The following is a 17,133-nucleotide window of genomic DNA, read 5'->3' as shown; positions in this document are numbered from 1 at the left end:
GGTTAGCTCAAATGGTAGGGAACACAGCTGCTGGACCGCTGGATGTTTTGGTCTTGATTCTAGCTGATGGCACCCAAGTCATTTTCTTGCAATCTTTTCAAATCAGTACTATATATTAGGTACAATATAATATTCCATAGAGAATTGGCTCTGTAATAATAAATACGAAAGCTGCAGCTGCACTTATTAAAATATGTTTAAGCGTATTTTACGACCGGGTAAAACCGCCCCACCCCCACCCCCAATGGTCGTATAAAATAAAAGCGAAGAAAAGATCAAACAGAAACTAAGAAATAAGTGCTTTTCACCAAAATGGAAATAAATAGGATAGGAGGAAAAGGAGAAGAAAAAAATAGACACACAAACACATAACCAATAGGGACGAGGTATATATATATATATATATATATATATATATATATATATATATATATATATATATATATATATATATAGAGAGAGAGAGAGAGAGAGAGAGAGAGAGAGAGAGAGAGAGAGAGGGGGGGGAATATTTGATATTATTTAGAATAAAAAAACTACATGACGGTAAGAGAGAGTGAGGGAGCTTTGATATTGCACTTTAGAAGTAATTAGACACACAGACAGACAATGTCAGAGAGAGAGAGAGAGGGGGGGGAGAAAGTGAAAGAGAGCAAGAGACCGTAAGAGAGGAGAGAGTCTGATGAAAAAAGTTGTAATATAATTGTGTACGAGTTTGTTATTATGTCATTATTCGTGTGACTTAAACTATAATGTCACTGAAGAATCGAATGATTGGAGATATTCTTACGCACAACAATAATATCGACTTGCGCTCATTTCATCTAATAATAGCAACAACATCAAAGTAAATAAGCTATTATTCTCTCTCTCTCTCTCTCTCTCTCTCTCTCTCTCTCTCTCTCTCTATATATATATATATATATATATATATATATATATATATATATATATATATATATATATATTTAAAAAATAATATAAAGAGCATGTCTCTTTGTTTAAAGTGCATTCGTCGCACTTGTTGTTTGTCTTACTGAATTTTTTTCAGTTTTCATGATCTTAAAAACAAAACAACAACAACAAAAAAAAGGAAGAAACGTAAAACAAACTTAAAGCGCACAGAAAAAAAGTATATATATATATGGCCTCTATAACCCGAAGGATCTCGGTTCTATTTATTCCCTGTAAAGTCAATTATTGCCCCTTCTTTTCAGATTTGTCCGCGAGAGATATTTTATGAATTAATGTGAGGCAGAAAAAAATAAAACAAAATAAAAAAAAATTGCGGAATTACATTATTTAAAATAATCAACTCTAACCACCATTTTAATTGTGATAAAAACAAAAGGACATAAAAATGGATCCAGATTTGACCGAAAAACATGATGAACTTTCAGCTGTTTCTCATTCCAATTCCATTGAGGACAGAGTTTGGCAACGAAAAGGTAATTATATATTTATTTATTTTTTTATTTATTATTTTTTTTACAGTAAAAAATAATGGTGAAAGTGTAGTATAGTTAACAACCGAGAAAACAGCAATCAATAAATTTAAAAAACAAAAAAACAAAAAAACATACAACAAACAAATTTTTCCAAACGCGTTAAAATTTAATTTTTTGCCGACCTGCATGATTTGAACTTTCTGAAACTGTTCTCTCATTTTTTTATTTTTTTATTTAAAAATTAGATTTTGTTTCAAACTTTCGGTAGGCAAGACAACATATCTCGGTTATCAGAATGATGCCAAAAATTACCCTGACTGTAATGAAAAAAAAAAAAAAAGAAAGAAAAAAAAAAGCCAGGTAAATTTTCAAATAAAATTAAAAGACAAAATCATAAATTAGTCTCTTCGTCCCCACCTCTCTCTCTCTCTCTCTCTCTCTCTCTCTCTCTCTCTCTCTCTCTCTCTCTCTCTCTCTCTCTCTCTCTTCAACTAAGGTTTAAATAGCATTAATAATTGTGATGATATTCTTTATTGTTTGTAACGCACTATTTCAATTTTTTGTTTTGTTACTTTCAATAAGTAGATAGATAGACAGATAGATAGATAAAGAGAGAGAGAGAGAGAGAGAGAAAGAAAGAAAGAGTATGTGTGTGACGAGAGCGAGAATAATAAAAAATGCTTAAAATAAAAGAAAAGACGGGGGGGGGGTCACACTACCTATTGCGAGAGAGAATGAGACTAATAGACGAAAAGTTACTACGAGATGAGTGACTTGATAAGTAAATTTGAAATTAGGGTTAATCAGGACAATTAAACAATTTTCACACATAACTCAATTCCAGCACCCAGGAATATTTTAATATGTTTTTAATATGTATTTTGTGCAATTAACAAATATAGGAGAAAAAGCCTTCAGGAAACAAACGTTGAAAATGTTTCTGAATTTTTTAGATGAGGATTGATTATTCGTATTTGGATTCTTCGAACAACTTGAGTATCATTTTCACAACGTTTCGGTCGATGTAACCTCTGACCTTCTTGAAGTGTATTCTGTCAAACTCGAGAATTTGAACAGAATTTTGAACGGAAACCTTTATTGATTTTTTCCAACCACTGTGCCACGGGTCCTTGTAGATAGTTGCGGATGTACTAGAACTGTCCGCAAGTAGTTAGAGTACTTGAAAAAATCAATTGTGAAAGCGATATTCTTCTGAAGATTGAAGGTTCAATTCTCAGCGTGGGCGACCGAAAAAAAATACAATTGTGGATTACTTAGGACCTCTATCCAGTCATGGCTGATGGAACGAGAGTATGCTACCCCATTGAAGTAAATAAAGGGTTCCATTCGAAAATCCGTACAAATTCCTGAGTTCGACAGAAACATTCCCAAGTTCAACAAGATACACCTGAAGAAGGTCAGAGGTTACATCGACTGAAATGTTGTGAAAATAACATTCAAGATGAGAACAGTTGTCCACTAATACAAATAATACAAATCGTTGATTAATTCAGCTTTGGTATAATAATGAATGTATACTGGTATAATATTGAATGTATATTGGTATAATAATGAATGTATATTGGTATAATAATGAATGTATACTGGTATAATAATGAATGTATACTGGTATAATAATGAATGTATACTGGTATAATAATGAATGTATACTGGTATAATAATGAATGTATATTGGTATAATAATGAATGTATACTGGTGGGACCCATATCCAGGCATTGCTCGGGAAAATTAAATAAACCAAGAATTTCAATCCCAGATATAAACTGACTAGAAGGATTAGAAAGACTCTTTTCACCCAAAATGTTACCACCAATAGCTATGGCCAAAAACACATTACCTGAAAGTACGCCCTTTAAACTCCTCGGCCGAACGTTTACAGGGAACATGAACTGGAATAGATACATTGAGAGCATTGCCAAGGCTGCTGCGAAGAAGGTGGGCTCTCTCCACCAAGCTAGAAAGCTACTTACGCCTGAAAGTATCCTGTATCTCTACAAGGCCGTCATTCGCCCATGTATGGGATACTGTTGTCACATTTGGGCTGGGGCATCTGCTACCAGTCTTTCACTCCAGGACAGAGTTCAAAAGAGAGTCACCAACCTGATAGTTCCTAAACTGTCATCTAAGCTTCAGTCTCTCTCCCATCGACTAAATGTTGCATCCCTCTGCCTGTTCCACGAGTATTTTAATGGTGAATGCTCTGACAAACTACAAGCACGTACCCCCTTGACGTAAATACCCCCCCAAAAAAACGACAAGCAGCTAACTCCCATCCCTTCATAGTAGAAATCCCTCGGTGTAAGAAAGCCTTCTACTCCAATAGTTTCTTCCTCAGAACTGCTAGACTTTGGAACTCCCTTCCGGGATTCTGCTTTCCCAATTGTACTGACATGCAGAAGTTCAAGTGTAATGCAAAAAGACATCTTGCTGCTCATCTCCCTTCATAATATTCCTGCAACTTATGTCCCCGATAGTAGCCCCCTATTTCAAAGTGGCACTGTGCCTTGTTTGGGGTGAAAATTGAATAAAAAAGAAACAAAAGGAAAAAAAACTTACTCACTGACTTGTTTGCTTGGGCACAGTATGCATACGTGTGTGTGTATGTGAGGTGAGGGGTGGGGGGTGATTTATAATGTAGAACTGTATTGAAACCACCAGAAGTAATAATTATTTATTTTTATTTATTTATTTTTGAATCCTTTGAGATGAGGAATCATAATTTGTGCATTCATTCTTTTTGCGAACTGTTATCCTCATCTTCATAGTTGTTGTTGTTGTTATTGTTGTTGTTGTTTCACCACGTTTCGCTCAACTTCATCTGCTGACCTTCTTCAGGCGATTAACTGTGGTGCGGGCTTGTGGCGCATTGAATAGAGGCATTGAGTCTCTACAGTTCCAGGTGAGCATTTTCTGAAGATGACAGTTTCAATCCTACCCAAGCAGGCCAGAGGATTAGTTGGCCAAAACGTGGTAAGACAACAACTATGGAAGGCAGTAATTACTGAGGATAAGACACAAGACTCGGCATTCTTATCCTGTAGTGGTTAATCACCTGAAAAAGGCCAGAGGATGAGTTGGTCGAAACGTGGTGAAAAAAAACAACTATGAAGATGATGATAACAGTCCACAAAAAGCTCTGCCACCAATAGCAATGGCCAGTGACTCCCTGTCTGAGAGTACATCTTTCAAACTGCTTGGCCTAACGTTCACAGGAAACATGAGTTGGAACAATTATATTGAAAACATTGCCAGGGCCGCTGCGAAAAAGGTAGGCTCTCTCTACCGTGCTAGAAAACTACTGACACCTGAAAGTATCCTGTACCTCTATAAGGCCACTATTCGCCCATGTATGGAGTATTGTTGTCACATTTGGGCTGGTGCATCTGCTACTAGTCTCTCGCTCCTTGACAAGGTTCAAAAAAGAGTCGCCAATCTGATAGGCCCTGAACTGTCATCTAAGCTTCAGCCTCTGTCCCATCGACGAAACGTTGCATCCCTCTGCCTGTTCTACAAGTATTTTAATGGTGAATGCTCTGACGAACTGCAGACACTTGTGCCCCCACGATGTAGACACCCTCGACAAACCCGACAGGCAGCTAAATCCTACCCCCACACAGTAGAGATCCCTAGATGTAAAAGATCTTTCTACTCCAGTAGTTTCTTCCCCAGAACCGCTAGACTCTGGAATTCCATTCTAGGTTCCTGCTTCCCTAACTGTACTGACATGCAGAAGTTCAAGTGCAACGTGAACCAAATCTTGCTGCCCAAATCCCAACATAGTGCCCCAGTAGTTGCTGCCCCTGATAGTAGCCCCCTACACCAAAGTGGCAATGCGCTTTGTTTGGGGTGAAAATGTAATAAAAAAAATAAATAAATAAATAGAAAGTATGAGGGGCGTGCAATAAGTAATGCCCCTGACCAACTTCCAATAGCAGTAGAGCAACGAAACTTGGCACAGTTATTAGTCTTTCTCTACATAGGAACCACCCAGAGTTATGCATTTCTTCCATCGTTTGATGCAGCTCTGGAGATCGTTTTTGTAGAACACTCCAGGTTGGTCTTCCAACCACGACGTGACTTCAGAAATCAAGGCTGCATCATCTGGGAAACGCTTTCCTTTCAAAAACAACTTCATGGCTGGTGCAAGGTCAGGAGAGTAGGGAGGATGGGGGAGGATTTCATAACCATACACCCGTGCTTCTGATCTGGCGACATGCGAGTTGTGGACTGGAGCATTATCCTGCAGGAGGAGGGTACCTTTGCTGATCTTGCCCCGCCTCTTGATTTTGATAGCTTCCCTTAATTTCCTCAAAAGTGAAGCATAACAGGCCCCTGTAATTGTTGTACCCTTTGCCAGGAAATCTGTCATCACTACTCCGTCCTGGTCCTAGAAGACTGTAAGCATAACCTTGCCAGCGGAGGGCTGCACCCTTGCCTTCTTTGGAGGTGGTGAGTCCAAGTGCTTTCACTGCATTGACTGGGATTTGGTCTCTAGATCATAGTGATGGACCCAGGTTTCATCCTGTGTAATCAATCTTTTGAAAAACTTTAACTCATCTACTTGACACATCTTGAAATTCATCCTTGAGCACTCAACGCGTTCTCGCTTCTGGAATGGTGCGAGCAACCTGGGAATCCATCTGGCAGACATCTTATGCATATGTAAATCGTCATGAATGATAGTTTCCACAGACCCTGTACTAATCTTGACATCTTGGGCTATTTGGCGAATAGTAATGCGTCGATCTTCTAAAATGGCAGTCTCAACTTGACGGAGAGATGCCTCATTAATAGCAGAAGGGGGGGGCGACCAGGTCTGGGAGCTGTTACCACAGACTTCCGGCCATGTTTGAATTCACGATGGCAGTATTTTACAAAGTCATATGATGGGGCATTATCATCTTAAGTTTCTTTCATTTCATCAAAAGTCTCCTGTGGTGTGCGTCCTTTCAAATACAAAAACCGGATCACTGCTCGACATTCAACAGGCTCCATTTCACACCTGACTCAGTTCAAACACCTGTAAAACAGAAACCACAATTAGTTTAGAGCTGTAATTTGCCACATAACCTGTGGACATATAAATCATTGCACATGCAAAATTTCAGCTAGATCAGACAAATGAAAGTGAGTCAGGGACATTACTTATTGCACGCCCCTTGTAAATTGACCTGAGTAGACCGGAAATATGCTTTCACACAAAATACAAATTTTTATTCACAATTAAAATATATTATGATGGAATTTATTATTGTAAAGAAATTAATTAGCAGTGATGATGTGTGCGTATCGGGGTGAGGGGGCGAGATACAGGTTGTCTTGTTTTCTTAGTTGCACTGTGTGTGCGTGTGTGTGTGTGTGTGAGCGTTTTGGTGTAGGAGCTTTTTTAATTTACAATTTAACAAAAGAATAAAATAGTCGATTTGTTTACGTATGTATTTATTTATGAATGTAATCATTTATGAAATGCATTACGGTAAAATTTAATTTTATAATGTATGTGTGCATTGAATTTAAAAAATTTATAATGTACGCGTGTATCGAATTTTATAATGTATATGTGTATTGAATTTAAAAATACTAAAAAATAATGAATTAATGAAATGACCTTTTGCAGAGTAATATGTAAATTAGTTAACATTTTCTCTTTTTGCCATTATTTCATGAACACTATATATCTTCTTTTCGTCCGATCTTTTTCATAAATAGACAATAGGCAGAGATGGCTTTGAATAATTATCATTCTATAATCACTCTGGCCATATTTTAACAAAATTCTTCTGCATAGTCAAACTAACTTAAGAAGGTAAACTCACATATTGACTTTCACCGAGCCATGTCCTGTTTCGAACATCTTGACACGTCATAGGAAGTAGATAGTGTTAGTTAATTCAGCGACCCCGCCCAAGTACGTTCCATGCTCTCTTGTTTGTTTTGTTTGATTTTTGTTCAGGATTTTTTTTAATAAAAAAATATTGTTTTTAAATATAGTAAATGAGAAAATTCATAAACTGATTTTTTTTTCAAATAAATATGTTTATTTACAATTTTTCTTTTTTCAAATATGTTTATTTACACATTTTTTTTTTCAAATATGTTTATTTACACATTTTTTTTTCAAATAAATATGTTTATTTACACACTTTTCTCAAATAAATATATTTATTTACATATTTTTTCAAATATGTTTATTTACACATTTTTTTTCAAATATGCTTATTTACACATTTTTTTTTTCAAATAAATATGTTTATTTATATATATATTTTTTCAAATATGTTTATTTACACATTTTTTTCAAATAAATATGTTTATTTATATATTTTTTTCAAATGAATATATTTATTTACATATTTTTTCAAATATGTTTATTTACACATTTTTTTCAAATAAATATGTTTATTTATGTATTTTTTTCAAATGAATATATTTATTTACATATTTTTTCAAATATGTTTATTTACACATTTTTTTCAAATAAATATGTTTATTTATGTATTTTTTTCAAATGAATATATTTATTTACATATTTTTTCAAATATGTTTATTTACACATTTTTTTTCAAATATGCTTATTTACACATTTTTTTCAAATAAATATGTTTATTTACATTTTTTTTCAAATATGTTTATTTACACATTTTTTTTTCAAATAAATATGTTTATTTATATATTTTTTTCAAATGAATATATTTATTTACACATTTTTTTTCAAATATGCTTATTTACACATTTTTTTCAAATAAATATGTTTATTTACATTTTTTTTTTCAAATATGCTTATTTACGCATTTTTTTTTTCAAATAAATATGTTTATTTATATATTTTTTTCAAATGAATATGTTTATTTGCACGTTTTTTTCAAAAATATTTATTTACACATTTTTTTCAAATGAATATGTTTTTTTGCACATTTTTTTCAAAAATGTTTATTTACACATTTTTTTTCAAATGAATATGTTTATTTACACATTTTTTTTTCAAATATGTTTATTTACACATTTTTTTTTTTCAAATGAATATGTTTATTTGCACATTTTTTTTCAAATATGTTTATTTACACATTCTTAAAAAAATAAATATGTTTATTTACATACTAGGGAGTGGGGGCTTTGCCCGGGCGTAAAATACGCTTTAATATGATATTTTAATTAGTCCAGATTTTGTATATATTATTATAAAGTCGTGATTTCAAAAGTAAAAAAAAGTACTTAGATTCCATCAGCTAGAATCGAAACCGAAACTGGTGACGTTACCACTGTACCAACGTAACACGCACATGAAGTGATTAAAAATTAAAAATAAACTAAGATGAATGTACAAAATGTTTAACGATTTTTTTTTTCAATTTTGACCCATTTTTGAACCCTTAAAAGCAATTTTAACCAGCTAAAGACACATAAAAGAATGGTCCTTAGAAATCCAATCATTTGAGGCCCTTAGCACTGATCTACGACTTTTAGTTTCGGAGGAGATAGAGTTTGAAAATATGGAGACAGACCAACAGACAGACATATAGCCGTTTATATATTAGATTTATATTTTAAATAATTTACAGATACATTTTTGCAGAAATAATGAATATTAAAAAAAAAATCAGTTTGCGGGTATTCTTATTTATTATATTTAAAAACAATATTTTGTATAAAAATTGTGCTAAAATAAAGTTAAATAAACAAGAAAGCGTAAAACATAATAAGGCGGATGCCAAATTAACCAACATCGTCTACTTCCTATGACGTGTAATGACGTTCAAAACAGAAAATGGTTTAATAAAGTTAATATGTAGGGTCACCCTTAAAATTTTTCCAAGCCCAACTGATTGATCCCCCCCCCCCCACCAAAAAAAAAAAAACTCACATCTTTATCGCTTTTTAAGTAAGAATACTTTGTAGATCTCATCCATACTCAAACTAACTTTGGGGCCTTGAGTTGACTCTCATCAGCCTCGTAACTCATTTCCCTTATTCGAGCCTTTAGTCTTCACATTCCATGGGCGATGTTTGTGACAAAGGAGGGAAGGATTGCTGTTTTCTGGGTTAGAAACTATCCATCCAACACTAATCGTTGGCCAGGTTTTTGACTTTGAAGTAGCAGTTTTTTTTTTTTACCACTTTATATCAAGTGACTTCATGCATTGTCTGGAGCAATTTCCATTAAAAAAAAAAAAAAAAAAAAAAACTCCACACTTTCCCTTAATCTGACTCAGCATATATTTTTCAATTTCATATATCCACCACTTTTTTAGTGTGAATTCTCAAAAATATTTCCTATGAACCACCTAAAAGCTTTTCTTATAATCAAGCTGTCACCATATCTGGCATAGTAACATTACTATCACTACAAGATCAGGCTGTTTGAAGATACTGATTTTTGACTAAAAATGCACCAAATATTACAGGCGACTGGGAACTGCCTGTGAATTTAATATTCAGTTCAACCCATTTAGGGTGAATGTCATAACTAGGGCTAGGACAACAGAATATTTTTTTTCATTCTTTTGACTCTTGAGTATATATTCGTTGATATCTTATATGTTTTTATATAGAGTGATGTGGTTCTTGGTTTATTTACTGTGTCTGACTGTGTCAGATATATACTCGAGAGTCAAAACAATGAAAAGAATATGCTGTTGTCCAAGTCCTAGTCATAAAACACCACCAAAATATCCTGCAAAAATAACAGGAGAGCAATTGAACAAGAGAACTGAAAGATCCCAGGTGTGTGTCCTCATATACTCCATTACTGTTCCATTTAAAAGATAACAAAAGGAACTATCCACTAAGCTCAAGTCCCAACACATACCTAAGAGTGTATCAGGTCCTTCGTTCAAAATGCCTGTTTACTGGAAAAGTGGCGTCATGCTAGTGATACAAGCAACCAAGATCTGTTGAACAGTCAGTAATTAATGAAAACTTTTTAAAATGCACTGAAAAGGGAAAAGGGAACACAATATTTCAAACTTTAGGTAAAACAAGAAAGTATTTGTTTTTTATCTAATATTTTTCTCTCAAGATGAGTTTGTCATCCATCTTGAATTTATATAAACAACTTTTATATATTTTTATCTTATAAACAAATTTTATATATTTTTATCTTCAAATCACTATCAGACTTCCATCTTGTAAATGACAAGAATAAAATCATCAGCATTTTTTTTTTTTTTTTAAATAGCCAACAATTACAATATCAAAGATGAAATAATTTAAGGGAGAAATTACCACCATCATGTCTACATGTAGTATGTAACCGTTCCTTTCGAAACGTCTTATATGCTTAGGCACAACTTTGTACCAAAAACTCTGAATCAGCAGATTAGTGCACAGGCTGATCTTAATGAAGGTTCTTATTATGCATTCTCCCAGGTTGTACAAGAATCACATCTCTCCTCCCCACTATTTTGGACCTGCCACCAACCATTATCCTTAGCTACCTTCACAGGGTATTTCTATTTCATACCTCATAGATAATTGTTCCACATCATACTCTTTACTACTCTCGACCCTACCTATTCTGGTTTTAAGCCTATTTCCAAGCCAAATACGTCCTCAGATGGAGTATTTTTGCCACATCTAGGGATACAAAACTGATTTCGAAATCTAGTGGACGATGTTCTTTTCTCCTCCCAGCTACTTATTTCTCATAGAAAAGACATTGCGGGCCTATCTCTGCTCTATCGTTATTTTCATGGCAGACGCTCGAGTGAGTTTCACTCTATGCCCCTCCTACTGTAAGGCATTCATTTTTTTTTAACTCATTTATCCTGTCTCTGATGGACCTTTTTATTTTTTTTTTACAAAGGAGTCACCACTTATCAAGGCCCGGAGACCACTCAAGGATAAGAGTTAATGAGTGTACAATGATCAAGGGGAACATGTCAGTCATGGTTAGTAGTGGAAATTTGGTAAGGTGGATTACTTAAGGGAATGGCTCATCAAGAATTTGTACACGTTGGACTTGAAGACAACCATATTGTAGCCAGTTGGAAAGCAGGAAAATAGAACAGAGTTCCACAGGTGTGCAGTTTGACACACTTAACTGTACTGCTATTGCTCTGATTTTTTTCTTCTGATTTTTATGTATTCTATTTTTGTCTGCACAAAAGAAAACTTAGGTTGCTGTTCAATTAATATTTTATGATCTTCCCGCCATGTATTTATATCTTAGTTTTAAAAGATTGTTTATGGATAAAGGTACATTATGTATGAAGTGGGGAATGCTCTTTTCTCTTCCCTTCAACCTCTTTCCCACAGAAGAGATGTTGTGAGCCTGTCTTTACTTTATCGTTATTTTCATGGCAAGTGCTCGTCTGAGCTCCAATCTATGGTTCCCCCTGGCCTGACTTTCACAAAAAACACTCGTCTAGCTGAAACTATTATCAATAATTTTCCCCATTTTTATCTGTGCCTAAATTTAAACGTAGATTCCATGAACAAAGCTTCTTTCTTAAAACTGCATGCCTGTGGAACTCTCTTCCGTTTTCCTGCTTTCCAACTGGCTACAATATGGTCGTCTTCAAGTCAAATGTGAACAAGTTCTTGATTAGCCATCCCCTTAAGAAATCCAATTTACCCAATTTCCACTATTAACAATTGCTACAACATTTTCCCATTGACTACTGTACACTCATTAACCCTTATCCTCGAGTGGCCTCCGGACTTTGGTAAGTGGTGACTCCTTTATAAAAAAAAAAATACCTTGAAGTAAGTGATTGAATATCTGATTGTAAACAGTGCCTGCTTCGAAACCAAGTCCTAATTTTTATTTTTCCTTTCTTATGGTTTCACTAACATATCTTTTGAAAATAGTTTGAAATCTTTCTATCTTTGCATTACCCTGTGAAGGGTACGGTGGGGTAGCTATATAGGTTATGTTCAAGCTATCAAATATATGGCTTATTATTAAACTTACATTCTCATGTCCATTATCTCACCCGATATCTTGCAAATATTTCATTAAATAATAAACAAGCTATCATTTTGTCAGTTTTATCTTTTATTGCAAATGCCACAATACAACTAGTTATCTAGTCCATAAATTGCATTGGATGACTTGTAACATGTAATTATCTGTCTATCTATCTATTTATTTATCTATCTGCCTATTATATAAAAAGAACTTTGTGTGTGTGTGTGTGTGTGTGTGTATGTGTGTGTGTTCCCTATGATCTCGAAAACAGCTGGGCCTATTTTTATGAAATTTCACACGAAAGTACTTTATGTGCCTGGCAGAGTTCTTTGATAAATATTGTATCAGAATGTCTTTAATAAGTATCGCTAATCGCTAATCGAAATAATCTGATGAAAGAAGGAACAGGTGAATTTGATAAAAAATAACACCATACACAGCCTAATATCACAAGCGCATTTGAGAAGTTTTATTAACACACAAGCCGAAAAGCCTGGCATATTAAATCAACAGTAGGTTCTTTCATATAATGGGGTATGTTCAAAATGAATGTTTCTATTTAAAGCACAATTGAACTATGATGGGAGCGTGAAACATTTTTTGATCATCATTCAATCTCGGCAATATCGGGTCTCCCTGCTTGTAAATAGATAAATAAGAACCATGAAACAGATGGTACAACTCATTACTCATAGTATAACTGATGCAAAGCAAATAGATTTGGTTGGAAAGCTGCAGTGCAGATCCTACATTAGAGGGGAGGGGTAAATAGCAAAGAAAAAGAAAAAAGAAAAATACTAAAAGATCTATCTATTATTGATTGGGAGGGGGGCATGTAGAAATGGGGTGGGTATCTGTAAATAACTCTCTCTCTCTCTCTCTCTCTCTCTCTCTCTCTCTCTCTCTCTCTCTCTCTCTCTCTCTCTCTCTCTGGGGCAAAACAAAGCTCTATACAATTATCAAACGCAAAGTGTTTTCAAATAAGATTTAACAGTGAATCCAATTTTAGTATTACTTTTGTAGCATTTTCTGTTTAATATATACATTTACAGTAATAGTGTGCAGTCTACGTTCGCGCCAGACATCCATAAACATTTTAATTTGTTTCAAATCGTTTTGCTATTTGCTTTATAATTCAAAAAATGAAAACTACAGAAATTGAAATCAGGAGAATAAAAATGGTAAATAGGGATTCAGAGTTTGTAGTAGGAGTACACAACTCCCAGCCCTGAACCTCATATTTGTATTATTATCCTATCATTTCTATAATATTCGAGAGATAGATAAAATAAATTATTGTCTTTTGTGTTCTGGGACAAACACAAATCTCACAGTATTATTGCAAAACATCCTAAAGCAAAATGGTAAATTTACTTGGAAAGTGTTGTATTTTATCTTGGTATTAGGTTTTGTTATCTCTTGCATCAGCGGACAGACAGACAGTAACACTATATATATAAATATTATTATATTTTGATAAATCTCCTTTTAAAGATTATTTCATTATTATTTAATTCCTTTCTCTCTCTCTCTCTCTCTCTCTCTCTCTCTCTCTCTCTCTCTCTCTCTCTCTCTATATATATATATATATATATATGACTACTTCATTTAATCACATAAATTAATATATGAAAATATAATTTTATGTGCAAATTTTCAGTATTTACTTCAACAGTGCTCAATACATAGGTAGAGCTAGGTAGTAAGTCATAAAATACATATGGCAATTAAGCTACACAAAATATTCCACGTTTCATTCTCATAAAAATTCGTCAGGCTTATGCAAAGCATTGTAGTTACCTCGCGTTTTTATATACACATGTTTTTATATACATGCATTCTATTGAATTATTAGTTAGTCAATAAGTTTCCTAGTTCTCACCGTACCCATCCTAATCAGCCAATGGGCGGGCACTTTCAGGGCAAAGGTACAGTTGACCTTAGTTGGTTGTTTTTGTTTTATGGCATATCAACCCTTTTCAGGTTATTTAATGCCGACCCAAAGATTTTGAAGAAAGATTTTTTAATAGAGTATATTTGTTTTTTTTTTAAGTTGGTTTCTATTTAACCCATAGTTGGGACCCTAACAGTTACTACCACTCCGGGTCAAAGTGGACCTGGGAGCAATGGCAATTAAAGGGTGTCTCCACACTCCCCAAAGCCCGTAAGTTGGGGCCTCATCATCGGATATAGTTTAAGGAGGTCATATCCAGGACCGTACAGTTGACCTTAGGTTCACCCATTCCTTTGTGTGTGTGCTTTTCATGGGAAGAGTGGATATCTAAGTAACTGACCTATTTTCAACATAGGTGTAGTTGGATATTTTTTTAAAAATGACGACGACGTTAGATATGTGATTTTTTTTCTATAATTCAGATATTATTTTAGTTTATATATATATATGTATATATATATATGTATATATATATATATATATATATATATATATATATATATATATATATATTTATGTATATGAATGTTTATTTTATTTCATTTTATTTTTTGTTTTGTTTTATTTATTTATTTTCTATTGTTATTGTCAATTTTAAAATTATTTTGTATCCTAGAGTAAAGTTTATTTTGTGCACACAGTTGTTCGCTATTTCTCTCCTACAGTTTAATAGATGTTAGGGTTCTTTAAAGTATAGAATAGCAAATTTTTCATTCAGGCATAATCTACATGGATCGTCTAGGTCCCTACATGTGCTTGCTTGTCTTACTATTTTCTATTCGACTATCGGCGAACGTCCGCTTTCTTTGAGTTCCCAGTATTGGTTAGCTTGTGCTATTTACATTTGGTGTTTTTTGTTTTTGAACATAGTTTTATGGTCATAATATCAGGTTTGGAAATCTAAGGAAGTCATATCTACATAACATTTCTTGTTATTCGGGGGTCGGGGGTCACAAATATCGTGGCCTGGTAATAAAATAAAATAAAAAATAAAATAAAATAAATATTCATATATATATATATATATATATATATATATATAAACTAAAATATCTGAATTATAGAAAAAAATCAATTATCTAATGTCATCATCGTTTTTTGTTTTTTTTTGGTACTCATGCAGAGAGTGATCCGTGCTGAAATAATAACGTTATTTAAAAAAACATTCTTAACATGGTGAGGGGAGGGTGTTTTGTACCTATTCTGTACTTTAACCTTACAATTCAATAAAAAAAACATATCATAAAACTTTAATTAAATGTGGAAATACGATTTAAAAAATAGCGCGGATCACTCTCTGCATTAGCACCTTTTTTTTAAAAATATCCAACTACACCTAGGTTGAAAATAGGTCAGTTACTTAGATATCTACTCTTTCCATGAAAAACACACACAAAGGAAGGGGTGAGCCTAAGGTCAACTGTATCTTTGTCCTGAAAGTGCCTGCCCATTGGCTGATTAGGATGAGTGCAGTGGAAACTAGGAAACTGATTGGCGAACTAAAAATTCAATAGCATGCACGTATATAAAAATGCAAGGTAACCACAACTCTTTGCATAAGCCTGACAAATTCTAACGGGAATGAAACGCGGTATATATATATATATATATATATATATATATATATATATATATATATATATATATATAAAGTAGAAAAGTTAAGACATTCTAGAATTGAATTTACAATATCTTATTCAAAACAAGGAATACAAAATAAAGCTAAGGGTTCCTTATTCCATGGAGTTTCAAAGATAGGCTCTTCTCTTCAAAGGAAAAAAAAAACGTTAGCAAAAGGTAAGTATAGATAAGTATCTATTTTTACTTGTTAGCTCAATTTTTGAAAATAGTCGAGAAAGAAAAATTGAAAGAAAGATCAAAATTTGGTACTTGTGCATTTAACAAGCCAGACGTAACTCAGCATTTACTCGGCTTTGTTCGGCACATGACGTCAACAGCTGAATAAACCCGAGCGTTGCCGATAAAATAAAAACAACGCTACAAAATAACTGTAAAATGAAACTGTAAATGTAGAAACATCCAAAAATAAATAAATAAAAAGCAAAAACCTACCGTTCATTTATGCTTTTTTTATTATTAGTATTATTGTTTGAAATTGTTTTCTGACATTTTTTGTAAACAAATAATAGTAATTATTTTTTTTAATGAAACGTTTTTTTTTTCAACTATTTACGTAAAATAACCAACAAAAATGATATTTGTAGGATGATTTTTTTTTATTGTTTAAACAAATAATAATTTGTTTTTATTATGAAACGTTTTTGCTTTTTGTTTTTTTTTCAACTATTTACGTAAAAAAAAAAAAAAGTAAAAATTGTAAGAAAAAGAAAAGGAACAAAACTTTTTTATAAACCAGGATTTTCTTCTTTTTTTTTTGCCAGGAACATATTTTCTCAGGAGGATATATTTTCCTCAAACTTTTGGAGGGCATCAGGCGACAAAGTGGACGTAGATGAAATAGCGAATGTGATAGGAAGCTCCTTACCAACTGGGTAGCTTTCGGCGATGTGGGTTAATATGGAGTCAAACGGCTGCCTACCAAACTTTTGTCTTCACATTAACTCTAAAAGATATGTGTTCAAAAACTCCCGGTTGGTTCCACATTCTCGTTTATTGCAGTTTGCTTCCTTCAACGCTCTACATGATTTGTTGTTGCCTGTGTTATGGGATCTACAAAATTAAGGCTGTGGTGGTTCACCATTAAATGGTGATACCTTTCTTCTCCCACTTTGCTGTAAGCCCTCCAACAGTCTGATACAACCGTGGTCCCCGGCAGAAT

General features: G+C 33.5%; 1 protein-coding gene across 2 annotated transcripts in view; it reads left to right on the top strand.

The window, feature by feature from the left end:
• The first annotated feature begins 1,215 nt into the window (after nucleotides 1-1,215).
• LOC145293962 (sialin-like) overlaps nucleotides 1,216-17,133 on the top strand; it is a 77,003-nt gene continuing 61,085 nt past the window's right edge. Inside the window, exon 1 of one of the 2 annotated variants that reach the window (XM_080140836.1) lies at nucleotides 1,216-1,448. In XM_080140836.1, the coding sequence (XP_079996962.1) occupies nucleotides 1,361-1,448 (88 nt within the window). In that variant the 5' untranslated portion in view covers nucleotides 1,216-1,360. The remainder of the gene's footprint in view (nucleotides 1,449-17,133) is intronic. The other variant, XM_080140837.1, reaches the window with a different exon arrangement.

Source organism: Euprymna scolopes, chromosome 15 (genome assembly GCF_053919585.1).
Source record: "Euprymna scolopes isolate OS-2025 chromosome 15, ASM5391958v1, whole genome shotgun sequence".
NCBI classification, from domain to species: Eukaryota; Metazoa; Mollusca; class Cephalopoda; order Sepiida; family Sepiolidae; genus Euprymna; species Euprymna scolopes.
Note: the sequence above shows the minus strand (reverse complement) of the source record. Positions and strands in the feature narration are given on the sequence as shown.